General features: G+C 45.3%; 1 protein-coding gene across 1 annotated transcript; it reads left to right on the forward strand.

The window, feature by feature from the left end:
* The first annotated feature begins 700 nt into the window (after nucleotides 1–700).
* On the forward strand, nucleotides 701–21,101 carry CIMIP1 (ciliary microtubule inner protein 1). Its single transcript, XM_056844556.1, has 4 exons — nucleotides 701–747; nucleotides 8,513–8,594; nucleotides 9,900–9,998; nucleotides 20,945–21,101. The coding sequence occupies exons 1-4, from the start codon at nucleotides 701–703 to the stop codon at nucleotides 21,098–21,100; spliced, it is 384 nt and encodes a 127-aa protein (XP_056700534.1). The 3' UTR covers nucleotide 21,101.
* The last annotated feature ends 4,139 nt before the right edge of the window (nucleotides 21,102–25,240 follow it).

Raw genomic sequence — 25,240 nt, forward strand, 5'->3', positions numbered from 1 at the left:
GTCTGGAGTTGAGCTGTAATTGTGGGGAATCCCCAGGCCCCACCTGGAGTCTGGCATCCCTAGATTGCTGGGCCTGTTTTGCCTTTTGTGGAGACTCTGGGGTGCCATTTTAAAACGTTGGGTGGCAGGCATGGGTGCAAGGTCCCTCTTCACCACTGGCGGGAGGTTTTTGGGGCGGAGCCTGAGGAGGGTGGGGTTTGGGGAGGGACTTCAGTGCCATAGAGTCCAATTGCCAAAGCAGCCATTTTCTCCCGGTGAACTGATGTCTATTGGCTGGAGATCAGTTGTAACAGCAGGAGTTCTCCAGTTAGTACCTGGAGGTTGGCAACCCCAGTGGCGGGTAAGCCTTGGCGTTACAGAAGCAGACGCCCTGTTCTCCTCCCTGAAATATTGCAGGGAGTTTGCTTTGTTATGCCGTGTGTGCCCTGGAAACTGAGGTGTTGCTGTGCTACACACCAACACAGAGTTCACTCCGGTGGACAAGCACGCAACCGGCCCATCCATGCCAGGGCAGGCCTAGGCGAAAGCCTTGCCTCCTCCCACAGCATTCCCCAGCTGTCTCCTAGCAACGGCACAGCAGAAGCAGCTGTTACTCACCGGTTTACCTCTCGCTTACCTGGCGGCGGCCAGAGTCCAGCTCCAGCAGGTGCTCTTCCTCCACCTGACTCCCAGGGGGCGTTAGTCCAGAGCAGGGGCTAAGATGTCACAGAAAAACCAACTGAACTTCGTGGCCAGGGACCAGATTTGGTAAAACCATTATTTCCTCTCCTAACTAACCACTCTCCTTTAATTACCCCGCCTAGGGTTGCCAGGTCCCTCTTCACCCCCGACAGGAGGCTTTTGGGGCGGAGCCTGAGGAGGGCGCGGTTTGGGGAGGGGAGGAGCTTCAATGCCATGGAGTCCAATTGCCAAAGTGGCCGTTTTCTCCAGGTGAACTGATCTCTGTCGGCTGGAGATCAGTTGTAATGGCAGGAGATCTCCAGCTAGTACCTGGAGCTAGTACCTAACAAACAGAAAACCTATGCTGCTATAATAGAAACTGCAAACAACAACCAGCATGGGGCTCAACAAATTCTAATACATGTGCAACTATATCTAACTATTTACATTCTTTTATTATAATTTTCTTTAGACACCTCAACAGGTTGATAACTACTCAATGTTTTTTGCAGTACCTGGAGGTTGGCAACCCTAACCTCGCCCCAAACCCAGTTTCCCCTCTTTCTGTTTCCTAGTCAGCTGTTTCATTTTTCCGTTATTGGAGTATCTTGTCCAAGCAGGCAGAAGTTGCCTCAAACACTGCAATCTATAGCAGTGAGATCCATCTTAACTAGGATTGTTAACACCAAACTGGGAAATTCCTGGAGATTTGGAGACAGTGCCTAGGGTGGGGGGAAATTTGGGAAGGGACTTTTCCTAGAAACTGTGGTAAACCATAGAGTCCACCCTCCAAAGCTGCCATTTGCTCCAGGGGAATTGATCTCTGTAGTCTGGAGGTCAGTTGTAATTCCATAAGAACTCCAGGTTTCATCTGGAGGTTGGCAATCCTAAACTCATTTTCAATGGACTTGGACATTATAATAAATCCAGAGGGTTATGTGTGTGTGTGTGTGTGCAAGGCTATGCAGCATTACTTCAGAGTAAATCCAAGTTGCACTGCAAGACAATTGCAGCAAAAAATAAACCGGAGTTTTGTGGCTAGCAAATCTATACTCCAGCATAAAATGTGTTAGTCTTTGAGATGCCACAAGTCACCTTAAAAAGTACCCACATCTCCTTATCTTATAGACCCCTTCTCCCCTAATATGGTACTACTGCCTGAAGTTATGTGGTACAATCACACAAGCCTCTACCCATCTCAATTTGATAATGAAATCCATCCCCTCCAATTCTGTGAGCGCCTGTATGCAAATGAGCATTTAGGCATAACTTGATTATAACTTTCAGTGTATCTTCAAAGCAGCCATTAAATAATAAACCACAGATAGGGTAACAGCCTTATCTTTACCAGACGGCAGATAAATTAAATGATAGTCGTGAAAACATACAGGAAAGTGTGTGCAATCAATGGAATAATAAAAGAAGATCTTATAGAAGAATATAAATCCCAACTGAATAAAAAATGGGTAAGTGTTTCTATCTTTGCCTTTCCACACAGGCAGACTCTCTGTTCAATTGGACTAAGAATCTGCCAAATAATTAATTAAGGGGTAAGAAAAGTCCTCGAAAAATTGGAATGGTTAAGAATTCTAGATCATCTGGAAGCACTGGAAAAGATGGGGTGCTCGGTCCCCAGAAGGAGGGTGCACATTATCGTTTTTCCTTTCAACTGTTCCCCCATATTTTATTATATGGCTTGCATGTTGTGAGACACCCTGAGCTCAGCTTCAGCCGAGGAGTGAGGGCGGGGTATAAAACTAATAAATAAATTAAATAAATAAATAAATAAATAAGGGTTGCCAGCTCCAGATTGGGAAATACCTGGAGATTTGGAAGGTGGAGTCTGAGAAGAGCGGGGTTTGGGGAGGAGAGGGAACTCAGTGAGATATAATGCCACAGAGTCTACTTTCCAAAGCTGCCATTTTCTCTGGATCGACTGATCTCTGTCACCTGAAGATCAATTGTAATAGCGGGAGATCTCCACCCACCACCTGGAGCTTGGCAACCCTAGCTAGCTGAGATGTTCCTAGGATTCCCTTCTCCTGCTGCTTGCATGAGAGACAGAGGCACCAGATGAACACATGAAGCTGCCTTATACTGAATCAAACCCTTGGTCCAGCAAAGTCAGTATTGTCTACTCAGACGAGCAGCAGCTCTCCAGGGTCTCAGGCAGAGGTCTTTCCCATCACCAGCTTGCCTAGTCCCTTTAACTGGAGATGCCAGGGATTGAACCTGGGACCTTCTGCATGCCAAGCAGATGCTCTACCACTGAGCCCCAGCCAGTAATTGATGACTAGCATCTGTTCTGTTACTTGCTGTCCATAATGGCTCAGTGGTAGAGCATCTGCTTGGCAGGCAGAAGGTCCCAGGTTGAGTCGCTGGCATCTCCAGTTAAAGGGACCAGGCAAGTAGGTGATGTGAAAGACCTCAGCCTGAGACCTTGGAGAGCTGCTGCCGGTCTGAGTAGGGCTGTCGATTCGGTTCGTCCTGAACCGAAAAACAGCCGAATTTCCCCTGATTCAGCGGTTTTTAGTTCGGATGGAACTGAACTCAAAAAAGGCGGGAAATGGGGAGCCGAATTCAGTGAGTCCGGGGTGTTTGGTGAATAAATTCGGCAAATTGGGGTCCAGCGCAGCAGCATAACCTTCAGTTAGTAAGCAGCATTCTCCTGTGGCCAAGCTGGGTTTTCTTCCCCACCCTTAATGTGCATCTCTGACAATGGGGGGTTGCAATTAGCAGCGCTTGCCGCCCACACCCAAAGCTCCCAGCCCCGACAAACAGCTGAGCTGTGGGGAGCAAGGGCGGGGCCGGTGTGAAGAAGACGGAACAGAAGACATCCACAATAACACCCATTTTGGGGCTGTTCTCTATAATTTTTCTCCTGTGTGTGTGTGTGGGGGGGGAAGCAGAGTCTGTGTGTGTGTGGGGAGGGACCAGTTTCTGTGGGTCGGGGGGAGCCAAAGGGGGCTTTCGCCTGTTCTGCGGGGGGGGTGCCCCCTGATGGAACAGAAGACATCCACAGTAAGACCCATTTTCGGGCTTTTCTCTATAATTTTTCTCCTGTGTGTGTGTGTGGGGGGGGAGTAGAGTCTGTGTGTGTGGGGGGAGGGAGCAGTTTCTGTGGGTGGGGGGAAGCCAAAGGGGGCTTTCGCCTGTTCTGCGGGGGGGGTGCCCCCTGAGTCTCTCTGTCCCTGGTTTGAGGGGGGGGGCTTCAGTTGTGTGTTCTCAGGTTTTCCCTTATTCATAAGATCAGTTAGGTCTATTTTGATGCTTGCTCAAAACTGGTTTTCAAATTGTGACTTAAAGAATGCATTTTCCTGGTCCTGAGTCCGATGCAAAAGGGGAAATTCCACGCCCTCCTGCTCCTTATGCATAGTAGGTGATGTGAAAGACCTCAGCCTGAGACCTTGGAGAGCAGCTGCCGGTCTGAGTAGGGCTGTCGATTCGGTTCGTCCTGAACCGAAAAACAGCCGAATTTCCCCTGATTCAGCAGTTTTTAGTTCGGATGGAACTGAACTCAAAAAAGGTGGGAAAACGGGGAGCCGAATTCAGTGAGTCCGGGGTGTTTGGTGAATCAATTCGGCAAATTGGGGTTCAGCGCAGCAGCATAACCTTCAGTTAGTAAGCAGCATTCTCCTGTGGCCAAGCTGGGTCTTCTTCCCCACCCTTAATGTGCATCTCTGACAATGGGGGGTTGCAATTAGCAGAGCTTGCCGCCCACACCCAAAGCTCCCAGCCCCGACAAACAGCTGAGCTGTGGGGAGCAAGGGCGGGGCCGGTGTGAAGAAGACGGAACAGAAGACATCCACAGTAACACCCATTTTGGGGCTGTTCTCTATAATTTTTCTCCTTTGTGTGTGTGGGGGGAAGCAGAGTCTGTGTGTGTGTGTGGAGGGACCAGTTTCTGTGGGTTGGGGGGGGGGCAAAGGGGGCTTTCGCCTGTTCTGCGGGGGGGGGGTGCCCCCTGATGGAACAGAAGACATCCACAGTAAGACCCATTTTGGGGCTTTTCTCTATAATTTTTCTCCTGTGTGTGTGGGGGGGGGGAGTAGAGTCTGTGTGTGTGGGGGGAGGGAGCAGTTTCTGTGGGTGGGGGGAAGCCAAAGGGGGCTTTCGCCTGTTCTGCGGGGGGAGGGGTGCCCCCTGAGTCTCTCTCTCCCTGGTTTGAGGGGGGGGGCTTCAGTTGTGTGTTCTCAGGTTTTCCCTTATTCATAAGATCGGTTAGGTCTATTTTGATGCTTGCTCAAAACTGGTTTTCAAATTGTGACTTAAAGAATGCATTTTCCTGGTCCTGAGTCTGATGCAAAAGGGGAAATTCCACCCCCTCCTGCTCCTTATGCATAGCTAGCTGCCTCTGTCCCTTTCCATGGTTTGCAAACTCCCAGGTGTCAGGTGTTGCTTTGCATGGTTGCAAACGTGTTGCTTTGCATGGTTTGCATGGTTGCAAACATGTTGCTTTGCATGGTTTGCATGGCTGCAAACATGTTGCTTTGCATGGTTTGCATGGCTGCAAATGTGTTGCCTTGCATGGTTTGCAAACTTCTTTGCACCTGCCCCGCTCTTGCTCCCCGCAGCTCAGCTGTTTGTCAGGGCTGGGAGCTTTGAGAGTGGGCGGCAAGCTCTGCTAATTGCAACCCCCCATTGTCAGAGATGCACATTAAGGAGGGGGGACCCCTTTCGGGGCCCATATCTCAGCCCCCCCTGACCCAATCTTTACAAAACTTGGGGGTTCTTGCAAGAAGGATCCCCTCAAGCTACACTGAAAGTTTTGGACCTCTACCCCCAAAAATGCCCCCCAGGAGCCGCGGAAAGGCGCAATTGTGTTTTTAATGGCTTTATTTGGCCGAATTTTTCCCTGAACTATGGATCTCATGCCGAATTGCACGGACCCAAAGCGGGAGAGTTTGGACTTCGGCATTTCCCGATTAAAAACGGGCCTAATTTTGCTGAATCTGAATTTTACCAAAAAAAAAAAATTTCAACAGCCCTAGGTCTGAGTAGACGATACTGACTTGGATGGACCAAGGGTCTGATTCAGTATAAGGCAGCTTCATGTGTGTTCATGTGTGTACTGTTCTGTAAACTTTCATTTTAATAGCCTCTGAGGTTAAGAATTCCTCTGTTCTCGACTGCACATCCAGCATTCTTGTTATTCATTAAGGTTGTTTCCTCCCAATAATTGCCTAATTTTTGCTTTATTCTTTTCCTGACTGTTCAAAGCTGTCACTCAATCCTGTTTCCCCTAAAATATGCAAGCAACGAAACTGGGGTATTCTTATCACCCACATCCCAGCAAGGTCGCATTTCCCACAAATGGGGGTCCAGATGCTACTCTTGCTGGATTCGTGGCCATCATCAGTGTCTTTGAATATGGTGTAGTGGCATTGGACTATGATCTGGGAGACCGAGGTTTGATCTTTACCATGCAGATTCACTGGGTGATCTTGTACCAGTCGGGTACTCTCACCCTATCCTGCCTCACAGGGTTGTTGTAAGGATGAAATGGAGGACAGGAGAATGACGTAAGCCAGTTTGGGTTCCCGTTGGGGTGAAAAGTAGCATTCAACATTGGTTATAAATCTAATTTTGCCTGCAGCTCAGCCAGCCAAAGACGATTGCTCTTCCTTCATCTGGTATCACTGCAGTCCTTTCAGCAGGAGGGAGAGCTGCTCATTCGCTACTGTTAAATATCGGGAGCACAGCAAGCTTCAGGACTGGCAACCAAGTGGGCGGGGGGAAGCTCTTAGTATCTCAAAATATAAATAAAATATGGAAAACTAATCCTTTATTAGGAATGTGATGATCAAGTGGGTAAAATTCTAGGCTAATTCCCCCTTCCCTTTTAAAAATTTCCTTTTTATCCTGCCCTTCATCCCAGGAGTTCAGGGTCTCCAATTTTTGCCTGTAAGAACATAAGAAAGGTCATGCTGGATTAGACCAAGGTCCATCAAGTCCAGCAGTGTGTTCACACAGTGGCCAACCAGGTGCCTCTAGGAAGCCCACAAACAAGACAACTGCAGCAGCATTGTCCTGCCTGTTATACATAGGTATGCATCATGAAAAGGTATGCATCATGATTAGTATCTGTTTTTACTAGTAGCCATGAATAGCCCTCTCCTCCATGAACATGTCCACTCCCTTCCTAAGGCCTTCCAAGTTGGCAGCCATCCCCACATCCCGGGGCAGGGAGTTCCACCATTTAACTATGTGTTGTGTGAAGAAATACTTCCTTTTATCTGTTTTGAATCTCTCACCCTCCAGCTTCAGCAGATGACCCCACTTTCTAGTATTATGAGAGAGGGAGAAAAGCTTCTCCCTGTCCACTCTCTCCATACAATGCATAATTTTATAGACCTCTATCATGTCTGGGAGATAGATTAGGCTGCGACTGGCCCAAGGTTATCCCCATTCTGTGATACCACTTACATTAACAAAATAAATAATAAAAGAAAGGGATAGTTGCCCCCAGAATAAATGACTGTGTTTATACGTCGGCTAAGTGATGACTCTGCTCTATTTTTTCAGTACCCTTTGCACTCCCTCAAGTGTGAAAGGCGGGGGGGGGGATGTTTTTCCTCAGGTAGACCAAAGAATTAAAGAAGCAGAGCGTCACAATCCATTGATAACAGAATTACTTCATAACGTTACCATTAAATCTGCAATCTAAGCTCCTTGGGCAGCGCAGTCAACAGCTCAGTGAAAATCAGAGTACATTAAAGTCTCCGGCTTCATTCCGAGTACTTCATCTTAACTGGTTTGCAGGTCACGCTGTTAACAACTTAAGAGAGCAAGGTTACAATCCATACAATCATTTACTGCAAAACAATGGCTTAATATAATTACTTTAGAGTAAATATGTTGTAAATTGCTGCAGGGTGTGTTTTTTCCCCCCGGAGTCCTTGAAAAGGACTCATGCTGCAAATGAAATCAACCTGTTCGTAATTCCTTCAGCAAGCAAAATGTGTCATTATGACAGGAGAAATGTTGCAAGGACCTTGGTGTGTGTATGTGTGTGTGTGTTGTGGTGCATTTAGGCTGTGCCTAGCAATAGGCGGGAGGTTCGGAGGGGACAAGGGGGGGTTATGGTCTCGCATATGCCATGATGTCACTTCTGGTGAAAATCTGGAAGTGACATAGGGTTGCTCTAGGAATCGCTGGAAGCTCTATGGTCAAACTTTTTCACTGGAAGTGACATATGACGTGACTTTGTTTCCCCTCCTGCAGCCACTTGGAACAGCAGTGGACCACAGGAGTTGGGGGAATGGTAACCCCAGATGTATCACCGTGCATTCTGCATACGGAAAAACATTGTACTCCTCTCTTAAATCTCTTGTCTATAAAGGTGGCCACCCTGTGATTCTCAATGAGAATCCACCCTGCTTCTGTCCCCATAGCCCCACCCCTTGATTGTAGGTTCTCTTTCTTTTTGGCATTATACTCTGCTGAGGTCCCTCCCATCCCCAAACCCTGCCCTCTCCAGACTCCACCCCATATCTCCAGGGATTTCCCAACCCAGAGTTAGCAACCCTAGGGTTACACCCCCTTCCTCCAAAGTGCAATGCCTTCAGCCATTCATTTACACACATTTAATTCTGCATAGGACAAGTTCTGGGTTCAGGCTTAGATTTTCAATATATTTACCTAGAGTGTCCTTCTATATAATGGAACACACATCTTCTACATTCTAACGGTTGTAATCTGGTGCCTTTTCAGAGGTTAGAATCCTTAAACCACTCCGGCTTGCACAAGCCTCTGGTTGCTTCCAGGGCTCTGTGCCAGTAGATCTTTTTTAAAGTAGGAATCTGGGAGATTTTTTTTTAGACTCACCTCATTTTTTTCCTGTTTGTGTCAGGAAGGATCACCTCGAATCAGAACTTGAAGCTGCGCGGAAATGGCCAAAACGCTGGGGGTTTCTCACTACGCCAGTTGAAGAGGTAATGTTGATTTCTGTGTAATCCCTGTCTCAGACCTGGATGAATGACTGAATGAATACACACAAATGCACAAGCATAATGTTATGTACTGTGTTTTAATGTCTGTCTCTCTTTTCCCTTTATACCCTGCCCTAGGAACCAGTTTTAATAGATGGTCAGGATAGCAACAGTTAAATAAATTAACAGATTGCACAGTACACTTTGGCTCAGTGGTAGATCACCTGCTTTGCATGCAGGAGGGCCCAGGTTCAATCCCCGACACCTCCAGTTAAAAGAATCAGGTGATGTGAAAGACCTCTATCTGAGACCCTAGAGAATCCCTGCCAGTCAGAGCAGGCAATACTGACCTTGATAGATGCATGGAGCAGAAATGTGCTTAGAATCTTTAATGGGGGGGGGGGACAGATTGGGAGAGGGGTTTGAAGCACAAAAGTAACATGGAGGGAGATAAAAAATATAATCCTCACCTGCTGCTTGAAAGTGCTTGCAGCTTTTTGCCCAGATACTTGGGAGAACAGCACTCTCAAATGCTATGCTGCAAATTTGGTACCTCTACCTTAAAAAAAACAGCCCTCCTAGAGCCCCAGAAAGATTTTCCATAGATTATAATGGAGAAGGAGGGAGGGGGGTTAAACTTGAAAGCGAATGTGCTGAAGTGGGTTTTCTTCTCTTTAAAAGGGGTTGTGGCTGGCAATCCTGAAACAATCCCCCTCCCCCCAATGTTATATTTTCAACTTTTCGAGATCAGGATTTGCCGGCTATTGTTAAAAGATGCCATTTTTTGGTTCGGCTTTGCCAAATGCACACCCCTATTGAGGGTGGGAGATTTTGGTGGAGGGTAGAGTTTTGCCTGCCATAGGCGGGTTACTGGTAAGCGTGTTACGCCCTGATAGAATCTGGACAGCGCTTTCTTTGATTCACCAGAAATCTGCTGCATTTGAAATTCCTGTTACACAGTTTTCTGGCTGCACATCTATTTAGTTGGTAATTATTCTCAGACATTAGTCTGGAGTTAAGTGAGTGAACTTCTCAGTCCTTTAATTGAGAGCACTTATCTGTCCTCCCCTATTGTTCTTAGCCTTAAAATGAGAATTAATTTCCTGGATGAATGGCGAATTACAAAGGCATCCAAAGCTGTATGATAAATAGCCTCGTATCAGATGCCAACTACAAGGTCATCAGGTGCTGCTGCGCTGGGGAACGGCATAAATATCTAGATAGATACGAGCTATTACAATGTTATCACAATACACTGTTCAGCCTGAAGTGCCAATTTATTTTATTATGTTGATCTTCTATTTTTAGTTGTTAAAAGATGAAAAGAAACAGCCTCCTAAGCCGAAGATCCCGCTTCCGGAACACTTGCAAATCCGACCCGTGACACCGGTGGATAAATATATTAAGGTTAGGCGGTAGCAAGATAGTCTAAAATGGTAGTGGTGTTTAAAAAAAAAAAAAACCTTTGGTAAGCCCTGTAAAGATTCCCAATTGGTTGATTTGCAGGTCTTTAAGTAAAGGTCAAAGTAAATGGTACCAAAATCGGTAGTACTACTTTAAAAGGCTTTTCTGAGACAGGAAGCATCTTTTAGATGTTCTAGCTGTAGGACACAAAGGTTACAGATTATCTGGCCAGTTATCTCATTTCTGCAGTTTCAGGAAAAACAGCTCAAAATTCAGAATTACCATATGTTTCAAGAGCCTATCCCAGATTGGTTTCCTACAAGGGTAAAGCTAACTTATATTTCTGAAGGGTGCTGTCTCTCTCGGGGAACCTGAAACTGAAGACGGGAGGTAACATAACATTTTGGCCCCTTCCTTACTGGTACTCCATACCAGCCCATACCCGCTCACTTTCACCCCGGCTTTCTTAAAAGGTAATTATATTGGAATGTCCCACCACCCACAACATGGTATAGTGCTTATGAGGGGTGGTTTAAAGCGGTGAACTCTGGAGAACTGGGTTTGATTCCCCACTCTTCCACATGAGCAGCGGACGCTAATCTGGTGAACTGGATTTGTTTCCCCACTCTTACGCATGAAGCCAGCTGTGGGCTAGTCACAGCTCTCTTAGAGCTTTCTCTGCCCCACCTACCTCACAGGGTGTCTGTTGTGGGGGAGGGAAGGGAAGGCGATTGTAAGCCGGTTTGAGTCTCCCTTAAGTGATAGAGAAAGTCGGCATATAAAAACCAACTCTTCTTCTTGCACAAAAACGTCACACCAGCCAACATTAGGAACGTGGTCGCAACAAAAGGCCACACCCAGCAGTTGCTGCCTCTTGTGGCCCATGAAGTAATTTTATCTGATCCCTGCCAAAATTTTAATCAAGGTGCGATTAAAAAAAATGACAAAAGAAATTTGTTTTCCAAAGTCATGAGGGGGAATATTCCATGCTTTACTGTTGCACCTCTTTGGATTTTGTTTACAAAGCCCTGGCGATGCTGAAAGGGCACATGCCAAATAATTGTGAACCCCCCCCCCCGATTCTACTTTACACTTGCATTATCGCAGTGCCTGGTCACTGGCAAAGGAAGGTGTGTTGTGTGGCAAAATATCCCTCTAACAACTAGAACAGCCCTTGTCAGCCACCCATGCTCCAGGGCAAAAATGCCAGTTGGCAGTTGGTAAAATGTGTCTTTTAAGATTTCATCATCCACAAGACCAGGTTTTTTTTTTTAATGCACAGCTGGAGAAGCTCCATAACCAGGAAGCTGCTGTCTGCAGGCCTTCCTCCTTTCACCACGTACAAAAATCCTCCTTTAGATCACAGCTGGATTGGTAGTCATTAAGCTATGGAGGTTTGGATGGACGCCTGCTGCCCTTGACTCACGGCTTGCCCATCAAGACCAAAAAAAAGAGAGTTAGTTTTGGAACGGTGCAGAGAACCATGTTGATGCATTTCAGCACCTGAGGTTTGAGATTACACCCTTATGTTTGCTCCCATGGGAATGAAAGGTTATGTGTCCCCTTCCTCTGGAAGAGTTAGGCAAAGGAATCCGTGACGCCTTTGTGTCGTTCGGCCTGGCATCCGAAGAACATCGTTTTTGTCCATTGTTCAGCTCAGTGGGTGGCATGTACCACCAAGGGTGGAGGGGGAAGAGAAAGAAAGAAAGAAGAGGAGCTCATTTCAAAAGACGTCCTCCGCCTAGATATCACAAACATTTTCCAGTCTTGGCCGGGGAACAAAGCAAAAGGGCTCTGGCAGCAGAACAAACTAGAAATGTTGCTTTCTCACTGCGTATTTCTCCACTGAATAAGCCCCCAGATGTTAAAGCGATACACCAGAGAGCACTTTCAGTATGCTTTGCGGAGAGAGCTTAGCCAAAATAAGCACAGAAGTCAAGGTGAAGAAGGAGCTTCAGACTTTGGGGCTTTTATTATTATTATTATTTTATTTTTATTTTTTTTGCTAGCTAACTTCGTCAACCACCTTTATTTACATTAACTAGACTTTCAAAGGAATTAATGATCCCTTGTGCAAAAACCAAGTTGGTCACTTGTTTCTGTTTGTTCTTCGAATTCTTCTCTTCCTTACCTCCATAGATGAGGCCATGGCTCAGTGGCAGATCATCTGCTTTGCGTGCAGAAGGTCCGAGGTTCGATCCCTGGCATTTCCAGTTAAAATGATCAGGTAGCAGGTGATGGGGAAGGACCTCTATCTGAGAGAGACCCTGCAGAACCGCTGCTAGTTAGGGTAGAAAATATTGACTTTGATACAGCAGTGATCTGACTCAGTAGACATCAGCTTCATGTGTTCCCCAATAGTGTATCTGAAGAAGTGAGCTGTGGCTCATGAAAGCTCATACCCTGTCAGAAATTTTGTTAGTCTTTAAGGTGCTACTGGACTCTTCCTCTTTTCCCCAAATACAAATCACCTATTTTTAATAGAAAAATTCTGACCTTGGTGTTTACATGTCAGTATAGGAACTGATTCACTGGCTTGGTTCCAGGCTAACATTTCCATAGGAGCAAGAACTTCTACCTGCAGACTGTGGTTTTCCAGCCTCCCCTTCCTTTGCCAGGGATCAAACCTAGGACCTTCTGCATGCAAAGCAGATGTTCTGCCACTGAGCCATGGCCTCATCTATGGAGGTAAGGAAGAGAAGAATATGAATTACAAAGGAATTCATCGGGAAGGGACTGTGGCTCAGTGGTAGAGCATCTGCTTGGCATGCAGAAGGTCCCAGGTTCAATCCCCGGCATCTCCAGTTAAAGGGACTAGGCAAGTAGGTAAAGGGAAAGATTTCTGCCTGAGACCCTGGAGAGCCGCTGCCAGTCTGAGTAGACGATACTGACTTGATGGACCAAGGGTCTGATTAAGTATAAGGCAGCTTCATGTGTTCAATAGCCCAGAGTACTCCCAATCCCTCTCTCCCAGGAATAGGATTTTGGGGAGCATTTTTGGCTGCTGCAGCAGAGGAACAGTGGGAAAATTGTGTTCCACAGGTGGAAATTCTTGCACCTTCACAAAACTATAGTTTGGATCCAACCCATACGGACCACTCCATAGTAAACCATATTGTCTTCCTAATGTCATATAACTGTAACCTGTTCTGAAGATTTGGCAAGAGAATTGATTACCTGGGGGGAAATACTTTTCCGGTTAGCTTATTATGCCTTTCTTTTCAGTGTTATGTTCAATTGTTGTGCTATATATATAAACTCCTGTTCCGATCACAGTGACAGTCAGATTTCTACTTGATGGGTAGCACCTGCCACATCTACAGAAAACTACTGCAGAGAGGTGAATCCCCCACATTCCCCAACCACCGTTGGGTTAGCGGGTCTTGCCCCAGCAGATCTGATGCAGAGGAGACCAACGAGGATGATCGGGGCCTTCAGTGGAGACCAAGCCCTGCGAGGAAAGGCTGAGGGACTTGGGAATGTTCAGCCTGGAGAAGAGGAGGTTGAGGGGGGACATGATTGCTCTCTTTAAGTATTTAAAAGGCTGTCACTTAGAGGAGGGCAGGGAGCTGTTCCTGTTGGCAGCAGAGGATAGGACTTGCAATAGTGGGCTTAAATTATGGGCGGAAAGGTACCGGCTGGATATGAGGGGGGGATTTTTATAGTGAAAGTAGTGGAATTGACTGCCCAGGGAGGTGGTGAGCTCCCCCCTCACTGGCAGTCTTCAAGCAGTGGCTGGTCGAACACTTGTCAAGGATGCTTTAGGCTTATCCTGAACTTTACAGGGGGTTGGACTAGATGGCCTGTATGGCCCCTTCCAACTCTTGTGGTTCTATGGTTCAATTCAGGAAGATACGAGAAAAGCAGCAGCATTGTATAGTTGTACTTCCAGATCTCTAGATTTGGGATCCTCTTTCAACGTAACACTCTGACAAAAGAAACCTTTACCCTCTATGCTTATCCTCTCCAAAAACATCTGCAGTCCTTCATGGGACTTACAGTGAGGGAAAAAAGTATTTGATCCCCTGCTAAATTTGCCCGTTTGCCCTCTGATGAAGAAATGACCAGTCCATAATTTTAATGGTAGGTTTATTGTAGCTGTGAGAGACAGAATAACAACAGGAAAACCCCCAGAAACCCAGAAGACAAAAGTCAGAGATTGATGTGCATTATAATGAGTGAAATAAGTATTTGATCCCCTATCAACCAGCCAGGTTAGGGGTAGGGTTAGGGTTAGGGTTCTGCTGTCGACAGAAGCAATCAATCCATCAGATTCCAAACTAGCCACCATGACCAAGACCAAAGAGCTGTCCAAGGATGTCAGGGACAAGATTGTAGACCTGCACAAGGCTGGACTGGGCTACAAGACTATTGCCAAGCAGCTTGGTGAGAAGGTGACAACCCTAACCCTAACCCTAACTGTCAACCTTCTTCGGTCTGGGGCTCCATGCAAGATCTCATCTCGTGGAGTTGCAATGATCATGAGAACGGTGATGAAGCAGCCCAGAACTACACGGGGGGAACTTGTCAATTATCTCAGGGCAGCTGGGACCATAGTCACCATGAAAACAGTTGGTAACACACTACGCCGTGAAGGACTGAGATCTTGCAGAGCCCGCAAGGTCCCCTTGCTCAAGACAGCACATGTACAGGCCCATCTGCAGTTTGCCAATGCACATCATCTGAATGACCCAGAGGAGAACTGGGTGAAAGTGTTGTGGTCAGATGAGACCAAAATCGAGCTCTTTGGCATCAACTCAACTCGCCGTGTTTGGAGGAGGAGGAATGCTGCCTACGACCCCAAGAACACCATCCCCTCCGTCAAACATGGAGGGGGACATATTATGCTTTGGGGGTGTTTTTCTGCTAAGGGGACAGGACACCTTCACCGCATCGAAGGGACGATGGATGGGACCATGTATCATCAAATCTTGGGTGAGCACCTCCTTCCCTCAGCCAGGGCATTGAAAATGGGTCAAGGATGGGTATTCCAGCATGACAATGACCCAAAACATATGGCCAAGGCAACAAAGGAGAGGCTCAAGAAGAAGCACATTAAGGTCCTGGAGTGATCTAGTCTCCAGACCTTAATCCCATTGAAAATCTGTGGAGGGAGCTGAAGGTTTGAGTAGCTGCACAACAGCCTCGAAATCTTACTGACTTGAAGAGGATCTGCAAAGAGGAGTGGGACAAAATACCTCCTGAGATGTGTGCAAACCTGGTGGCCACCTACAAGAAACGTCTGACCTCTGTAATTGCCAACAAGGGTTTTGCCACCAAGTACTAAGTCATCTTTTGCAAAGGGATCAAATACTTATTTCACTCATTATAATGCACATCAATCTCTGACTTTTGTCTTCTGGGTTTCTGGGGGTTTTCCTGTTGTTATTCTGTCTCTCACAGCTACAATAGACCTACCATTAAAATTATGGACTGGTCATTTCTTCGTCAGAGGGCAAACGGGCAAATTTAGCAGGGGATCAAATACTTTTTCCCCTCACTGTACTTATAAGCAAATTTGAGACTCTCAGCAAAGATTCCAAGAGTAGAATCCTCACAAACGGCAGCACAGAGATCTCTTTGCTTCTCACACGGGGGCTTTTTGAACTTGGGATTATGCTGGAGGCAGCGGGGGACACATGGAACATCCACTCTCAATTCAGATTTGGTAGATGCACAGTTCCTAGGCTTGCCAGGTCCCTCTTCGCCATCGGCAGGAGGTTTTTGGGGCGGAGCCTGAGGAGGGCAGCGCTTGGGGAGGGGAGGGACTTCAATGCCATAGGGTCCAATTGCCAAAGCGGCCATTTTCTTCAGGTGAATTGGTCTCCTTTGGCTGGAGATCAGTTGTAATAGCTGGAGATCTCAAGCTAGTACCTGAAGGTTGGCAACCCTAACAGTTCCTGTACGTGCATCCTCTTCCTTGCAGTAGAAGATGGAGGCTTGGCATTTCGAGGAGTGCAAATTCATTTTAAAAATGGTAGCGTATGCATTATGCAGTCAAGGGAAATTGAAGTATTGATTCAAGTCTCTCTTGTGAAAGTGGCCTCGAAATGAAACACTCCAATTAATTCAGCACTTTTTACAATTAAACCCCATTGTTGTCAGAAACCACAGTCACGTTAGGAACATTTATTGAGGCCTTGAAAGAGCAGCAGCACTGCTGTCTTCATACAAAACCGTATCTTTTGAATATAAATAGTCAGTGTGATAACAGGGTTACAAACTGCCAGGTAGTAGCAGGAGATCTCCTGCTATTACAACTGATTTCCAGCCAATAGACATCAGTTCACCTGGAGAAAATGGCCGCTTTGGCAATTGGACTCTATGGGATTGAAGTCCCTCCCCTCCCCAAACCCCACCCTCCTCAGGCTCCGCCCCAAAAAATCTCCTGCCGGTGGCGAAGAGGGATCTGGCAGCCCTATGTACTAATGATTTGCTTATTGTTAAGGTACTTTAGCAATCCTAAACAGGTCTACTCAGAAGTAAGTGCTGTTTTATTCGGTTGGGATTACTCCAGCATGGTGTAATGGTTATGAGCAACGGACTCTAATCTGGAGAACCAGGTTTGTCTCCCCACTCCTCCACATGAGCAGTGGACTCTAATCTGGTGAACCTCCACATGAAGCCAGCTGTGAGACCTTGGGCCAGTCACAGATCTCTCCGCCCCACCTACCTCACAAGGTGTCTGTTGTGGGGAGAGGAAGTGAAGGAGATTGTAAACCGGTTTGATTCTCCTTAAAAAGGTAGAGAAAGTCGGCATATAAAAACCAACTCTTCTTCTTCTTCCCATGGAAGTGTTTTTAAGATTGCAGCTTTAAGGCCATGGCTCAGTGGTAAAGCATCTGCTTGGAATGCAGATGGTCCCAGGTTCGATCCCCAGCATCTCCAGTTAAAGGGACTAGGCAAGCAGGTGATGTGAAAGACCTCTGCCCTGAGACCCTGGAGAGCTGCTGCAGGTCTGTGTAGACAATACTGACTTTGATGGACAAAGGGTCTGATTCAGTAGAAGGCAGCTTCATGTGTTCATGTGTTCATGATAATATTGTAATGCCTAAACAACATATGTGATTTGCATTACTTTACACACAGATTTGATTTTGTAAACATTATATAATAATATTTCATAATTTCAACATTTGGGGTATTTTTTTCTTTTCTACGTTGGACTGTTATCATGACCCCTCCCCCTCCTGTTTATCTTGAGCTAATCCAAGCAACCTGGCAACCCTATGAACACATGAACCTGCCTTATACTGAATCAGACCTTTTGGTCAATCAAGATAAGTATGTCTACTCAGACTGGCAGCGACTCTCCAGTGTCTTAGGTACAGGTCTTCCACATCTCCTACTACCTGATCTCTTTAACTGGAGACACGAGGGATTAGGGTTGCCAACCTCCAGGTACTTGGAGCAACCCAAAACAGCACTATAACACTATAAAGCAAATAAGTGAATTTTATAAAGTGCAAAGTGAATAAATATATACAGCATATACAAAGGGAGTACAACCAGATACAAAATTTACAATAACAATCCAATAAATATGACTTATCAAGAGGATGCCAAGGATCCTGATTCAACAGGTAAGTTCAAGTAATCAACCAATTAAGGTATCATTTGATATTAGAATTTTTTGAATCATTCAAATTCTTTTTAGGTTGCAGTTATTGGAACAAAGCCACAGGAAAAAGATGTCAGACGTGTTGTCTAGATCGGGACCACGTTTCGCATATGGCTTCTTCGGTGACCTGTATCTGTGTATCAAAAATGCATGTATTCAACTAATAAATCAACATTTATAATAGACATTAAAACATTATTTAATCAATAATAAAAAGACTATGCAAGCATAAATATTCTTACCAATAATAGATATAAGTATAAGTGCCTTAGTAGGTGTTGTCTCATAGGGACCGCAAAGATTTGTATCCAGGTCTCCAAAAGGACAGAATAGTCAAGGAAAGATAAGGATGGTATTTAAAAGTAAAAAGGATTTGGCTCTTAAATGATCGCAGCTGTAGCAGACAGGCTCAGAAAAAACTCAGAAAAAAAGGGTTCTTAAAGTGATGCTATCCTAAAAAACAGGAATAATCTAATTCATTGTTTAGACCATTGGGAGACAATGTTCCCATAAGGAAAATAAGTTTAGTCTCCATTTGGTGCAATATTTTTTGGATATTTTGCGAGTCATAGGGTCGACCACGGAATTGCCATAAAACACAAAAGGAGAAATCCCTATCTCCATGTCCTTTTTCCAAAAAATGGGCAGTGAGCGGGGCTTCTAAATTTCTGGAGCGAATTCTAGAAGAATGTTCAGAGATCCTGATCCTCACGGGACGTATGGTGCTGCCAATGTATTTTAAACCACATTTACATTCCACGCAATAAACAACATTTTTTGAAGCACAATTAAAGAAATTTTTTAGAAAAAAACGGAAACCAGTGGTAGCAGATGTGAGCTCTTTAACTGTAAGGCATAAATTACACACTGAGCACGTACCACAACGATGATGTCCTATTGCTGGCGGCAAAAGTAAAGAAGTGGAAAAAGAAGGCTGGGGAGAAATGTCAGTGTGAACCAGGAAGTCACGCATGGATCGTGGGCGGCGTAATCCGCATAGAGGTGGGTTTTTACAGCCAGGTAAGGTTTCTACTAGGTGCCAATGTCTTTTGATTATGTTATTGATCAGATGAGCCTTGGAGCTATGTTGTAAGGACCAAGTAATGTTAGTAGAAGATGCAGGTGGTTTTGATCTTAAAAGTTCCTGTCTGTCTTTCAGATCTGCTCTGGTTTTGGCTGATCAAAACCACCTACATCTTCTACTAACATTACTTGGTCCTTACAACATAGCTCCAAGGCTCATCTGATCAATAACATAATCAAAAGACATTGGCACCTAGTAGAAACCTTACCTGGCTGTAAAAATCCACCTCTATGCGGATTACGCCGCCCACGATCCATGCGTGACTTCCTGGTTCACACTGACATTTCTCCCCAGCCTTCTTTTTCCACTTCTTTACTTTTGCCGCCAGCAATAGGACATCATCGTTGTGGTACGTGCTCAGTGTGTAATTTATGCCTTACAGTTAAAGAGCTCACATCTGCTACCACTGGTTTCCGTTTTTTTCTAAAAAATTTCTTTAATTGTGCTTCAAAAAATGTTGTTTATTGCGTGGAATGTAAATGTGGTTTAAAATACATTGGCAGCACCATACGTCCCGTGAGGATCAGGATCTCTGAACATTCTTCTAGAATTCGCTCCAGAAATTTAGAAGCCCCGCTCACTGCCCATTTTTTGGAAAAAGGACATGGAGATAGGGATTTCTCCTTTTGTGTTTTATGGCAATTCCGTGGTCGACCCTATGACTCGCAAAATATCCAAAAAATATTGCACCAAATGGAGACTAAACTTATTTTCCTTATGGGAACATTGTCTCCCAATGGTCTAAACAATGAATTAGATTATTCCTGTTTTTTAGGATAGCATCACTTTAAGAACCCTTTTTTTCTGAGTTTTTTCTGAGCCTGTCTGCTACAGCTGCGATCATTTAAGAGCCAAATCCTTTTTACTTTTAAATACCATCCTTATCTTTCCTTGACTATTCTGTCCTTTTGGAGACCTGGATACAAATCTTTGCGGTCCCTATGAGACAACACCTACTAAGGCACTTATACTTATATCTATTATTGGTAAGAATATTTATGCTTGCATAGTCTTTTTATTATTGATTAAATAATGTTTTAATGTCTATTATAAATGTTGATTTATTAGTTGAATACATGCATTTTTGATACACAGATACAGGTCACCGAAGAAGCCATATGCGAAACGTGGTCCCGATCTAGACAACACGTCTGACATCTTTTTCCTGTGGCTTTGTTCCAATAACTGCAACCTAAAAAGAATTTGAATGATTCAAAAAATTCTAATATCAAATGATACCTTAATTGGTTGATTACTTGAACTTACCTGTTGAATCAGGATCCTTGGCATCCTCTTGATAAGTCATATTTATTGGATTGTTATTGTAAATTTTGTATCTGGTTGTACTCCCTTTGTATATGCTGTATATATTTATTCACTTTGCACTTTATAAAATTCACTTATTTGCTTTATAGTGTTATAGTGCTGTTTTGGGTTGCTCCAATTATCCTTACAGCACTGAGCCTTCTTTTCTTGTGGAACCTCCAGGTACTAGCTGGAGATCTCCAGCTGTTACAACTGATCTCCAGCTGATAAGAGATCAGTTCAGCTAGAGAAAATGGCCACTTTGGCAATTGGTCTCTATGGCATTGAAGTCCCTCCCCTCCCTAAACCCCGCCCTCCTCAGGGTCCACGCCAGAAATCTCCCGCCAGTTGCAAAGGGGGACCTGGCAACCCTACAAGGCATTGAACCTGGGAACTTCTACATACCAGATGCTCTACCACTGAGCCACAGCTCATCCCCTAAGGGAAGAGGAATGGGAGGCTCCTCTCATCTTTTCGTTGCCCCTGAAAATCTGAAACCCTAGGCGGTCACTTAGGTTTGCTTAGTGGTCTGGCCAGCCCTGTGTTCTGGTGCCAGCCATTCTAGTTTTGACATGTGCCTTACTCTGGTGCTGACTCCTTTCTTTGCGTTTTTATCCTTCGGTGTGATGCCGCTGCTATTTTAAATCATAATTCTTAAATCATAATTCTTAATTATGAAGGACTTTTTTAGGCTGAATGAACTTGGGTTTCATACTGCTTAATGGTTTACTGTAATCTTAATATTAATCTGTTTCTTGGTTTTATTATTGCGTTTGATGCTTGTCTGGAGCTCTCAAGCGATTTGAATCGGAATGGCGCAGTACATAAATATTTTTGAGAATAATAATAATGGATGTAGCTTAAGAGTGCTTCAGGAGAAAAGACTGAGAAATGTAACCCAAAAAGCAATGAAATATCATATGTATTTCTCAATTTCAGATAGAGCCATCCCCTCCTGTCCCTCGAACGACTCAGGGGTTTGTCGGCTGGAGATCAAGTGTACCAGGGCTGCAACTTGAGCGTTATTATCAGATCAGAAGCTGTAAAGGTGCTTTTTACAAGGACTTGAAGTGGCCCAATGAACCCACCGATTAACCTTGAGAAATAATGTCTTAAGTTTCTCTCTCTCTCTCTCTCTCTCTCTCTCTCTCTCTTTCACTCAAGTACCTTCCCCATTTGATAGGGAAACAATGGCCCTACGTTATGTTTGTGCCTCATTTCCGCAGTGCCTTTGCCTAACGTTTACCAGGTCTCACCACTATCCTATTAAAATTTTCAGCATATAACACATTAATTTGACTTTGCTGCTTTCCACACACACACATACACACACCCAACCCAAGTGGTGTTCTCATCTTTTAAAACACCTGGTAGCCCAAAACTGTGTTTGATAGATTCAGAGGTCCCCTTCCTCAGGCAGGCTTTTAGCCTAACAGGGCATTGATAGAGTTGCCACTTGCCAGGTCTCTCTTCACCACTGGTGGGAGTTTTTTCGGGCAGAGTTTGACGAGGGCGGGTTTGGGGAGGGGAGGGACTTCAATGCCATAGAGTCCAGTTGCCAAAGCGGCCATTTTCTCCAGGTGATCTCTATCAGCTGGAGATCAGTTGTAATAGCAGGAGATCTCCAGCTAGTACCTGGAGGTTGGCAACCCTAGGCATTGAGGATGAAATGAGTAGGGAAGGAAGAAGAATAGGGAAGCTGATGCGGGAAGCGAAGGGGATGGGGAGAAGAACAAGACCAAGAACAGAATGAAACTGAGCCTGGTCTGCTGTTGCCGCAGAGGGTCGGTTTAAGCAACGCTTGTCCTCACAGCACGGTAGCATCAGGTTGGTTTCTTTTGAGTTTGGGATCTAAGGAGAGACAGTGGGCTAGCAAGCCCACTGTTCCATCCACTCAGGGGCTCCAGGAATGTTTTTGGGTAGCAGGTGAAATCTCAGCCTATGCCTGCTCTCGCAACAAGGGCTGCCAACCTCCAGGTCCTAGCTGGAGGTCTCCTGCTGTTACAACTGATCTCCAACCGATAGAGATCAATTCACCTGGAGAAAATGGCCGCTTTGGCCATTGGACTCTATGGCCTTGAAGTCTCTCCACTCCCCAAACCACGCCCTCCTCAGACTCCGCCCCAAAAATCTCCAGGTATTTCCCAACCTAGAGCTGGCAACCCTACTTGCAACCATTTCACCAGCAGCACAGTTTGAATTGGAACCGAAGTCAAGGGGGTCGTCGCAAACACCATGGAATTATCCAAAACCATTGCTGCATGCAGATGTACATAGTCTGAGTGTTGAGCCTGTTGCCAAAACATGCATATAGAGTGCTATTGGAACCTGCCATTCTCCCGCTATTACAACTGATCTCCAGACTACCAAGGGTGTCGTTACACGACATGTGAAATGCGAGTCGGGGCGGGGTGGGGGGTCCTAAACGTTTCACATCCGGGGTGGACTTTAGTTCCTCCCCCCTTCCGTCCTACTTTCGGCAGCCAAAAAATGGCAGGGAGGTGGGTGTTTGTTCTGCTGCCACTTCCACATGCAAGGATCCGTAAGGAGGGTTCTGCGTTATATCATAGAATCTAGGAGAAAGACAAGTCCTAGACCGGCTACAGAGGGTGGATGTTGTAGAAGTAGCAGTGCAATCCTATGCTTGAAGCTGCCGTATGAGGGGAAAAAAAGAGCTTCTAAGTGCTTCTACTGTCTCCGTACACGGTCTCAAAGATGCTGGTGCTGAACATGACCAGGTAAGCACCATCTCTCCTGGTACGCCTCCAAGACAGCACTTCGCTCCACGAATAATAAATTACTGGTGGTCCCCGGCCTGAAGAGTGTCCAGCTGTTCTCAACTAGGGCCAGGGCCTTTTCAGCCCTGAGGTCAGCCAGGTGGAACTCTCTCTCTAGTAGGCCCTGCAGAACCCAACACAGTTCCACGGGGTCTGTTAGTAGGGTTGCCAGCCTCCGAGTAGAAAAGCCATCCTTCACTTTAAACTTTAGCACAGCGTGCCTCTTCAAAGTTTCAGACGGATCAGCAGTACGGAGCATGATGCTGCCCTCATCGGCAACACACTGAAGTGATTTATATATCCAGGACTTACTATCTGAAATATTTTGAAGGTTATCTCCTTTTGTGTTGTCGACCCAGTTAAACAAAGACTCATATTCATTTGTTACACTTTTTTTCTCCTTGGGATCATATATGTAATCATATTCATGTAACATTGTATAGTTTATTGTAATATTATGACCCTTTAGGACAGTGTATGCAATTGTGGTCATTTATATTTGCCGCTTTTGTTAGCTAGCTAGTTAGGAAGTACAGGTTCCAGGATCAGAGGAGTTGGCCACTGTGTGAACAGACTGCTGCACTTGATGGGCCTTGGTCTGATCTAGCAGGGCTTTTCTTATGTTCTTATGTTGTTTTATTCTTATAATTGAAAATAAATTTATAAGCATTGTTGTATACTGTACCTGATGATAAGCGTTTCATAATAGTGGGTCACATATTAGTTATAGTGCTGTTGTTTTTCTACAACCTCCAAGAAGTAGCTGGAGATCTCCCACTATTACAACTGATCTCCAGCCAATAGAGATCAGTTCCCCTGGAGAAAAAAAGCCGCTTTGCCAATTGGTCTCTATGGCATGGAAGTCCCTCCCCTCCCCAAACCCCACCCTCCTCAGGCTCCACCCCAAAAACCTCCCACAGGTGGCAAAGAGGGACCTGGCAACCCTACCTGTAAGACAGAGATGTTCCTCCAGGCCAACAGATGAGGACAGCAACAGTGTATATCATAGCTGGCCTCCCTGCCCCCTTTTCTATTTCTTGTTCCATCTTACTGATTCTTGGTGGGGTCCGGATTGCTTTTCCCCCTGGTAGGGTTGCCAGGTCCTTCTTCGACACCGGTGGGAGGTTTTTGAGGGAGAGCCTGAGGAGGGCGAGGTTTGGGGAGCGGAGGGACTTCAATGCCATAGAGGCCAAAGCGGCCATTTTCTCCAGGTGAACTGGTCTCTATCGGCTGGAGATCAGTTGTAATAGCAGGAGATCTCCAGCTAGTACCTGGAGGTTGACAATCTTACCCCTGGCTCACTGTGACCCAGTGTGCTGTTAATGCACGCCAATTGATTCAATGGGTTTCATTGGTTTTACTGTTAAATTTCACTGAATTTTAATTATGCGGTGTTGTATTGAATTTTTATGTAATAGATGTTGGATGAATGATTATTAGCCACTCTGAGCCCGGCCTTGGCCGGGAAAGAGAGCAGGTGAGGGAGGAGCACTGAGTGAGTGAGGGAGGGAGGGAGGGAATGAATGAATGAATGTTACTGAAAATTTCCGGGAGCTCATGCTGGCCATGTGTTTATTTTATGTATTTTTATTCTGCCTCCAAACAAAATTTCTGAGGATGTCAACAAATTAAAACATCTAAAAAACAGTACAATACGAGGAAACTTAATCCGTAATATTGATCATGTAAAACATAGAGCAGAACATGAAACCGCAAGAAGAAAAGCCATTGCAAGAGAGTAAAAGATGCAAAGGCTCAATCCACTCGGGCAGCGGCAATAAGGAACGCAAATGCAGGAGGTGCTCAAAAGCAATTGCCAGAGCAGAGGCTGGAGACAGAGATGCTATTTTGTAGTATTTTGCAATACAGGTAAAACTGCTGCTGCAGTTGGCTCACTCTGTGCAGATTTTATATTGATTGCGCTTTTGGGTCGGGATCAGGATACCGACGTTTTACTGCAGCCTCATAGAAAGAAGTTTGGCAGCGGCCATTTTCTCCAGGGGAATTGATCTCTATTGGCTGGAGACCAGTTGTAATAGCAGGAGATCTCCAATTACTACCTGTAGGTTGGCAACCCAGCTATGAAACAAGTTTGTTGTGTAAATGTTCTTTTAAACTTTTATGCCCAACTTTCTTTAATGTTGGGCATGTCTGAACTCCACAAATCACCCCCCAATAGCCAATCTGTGATTTTCATTGAGCAAAATTATGAAACTGTGTTTCTAAAAATTTCTAGAGCACTTTGTGGCTATTATAAGACTCTATCATGGTAGGGTCAGCTGCTGGTGACTTTTCTCTAACTTCTGAAAAAGTGATTAACAAGGAACTAATTCCTGCCAACGCTTCATGTGCACGTCTTGCTCAACATACCTCTAAACAGCCGCTGACTTTCTCTGCACTCTTTCCAAATCACAGAGAAATGAGTCAGAGCCTTTGGAAAGGTCCCTTAAAGAACACA

This window comes from Euleptes europaea, chromosome 2, assembly GCF_029931775.1.
Source record: "Euleptes europaea isolate rEulEur1 chromosome 2, rEulEur1.hap1, whole genome shotgun sequence".
Lineage (NCBI taxonomy): Eukaryota > Metazoa > Chordata > Lepidosauria > Squamata > Sphaerodactylidae > Euleptes > Euleptes europaea.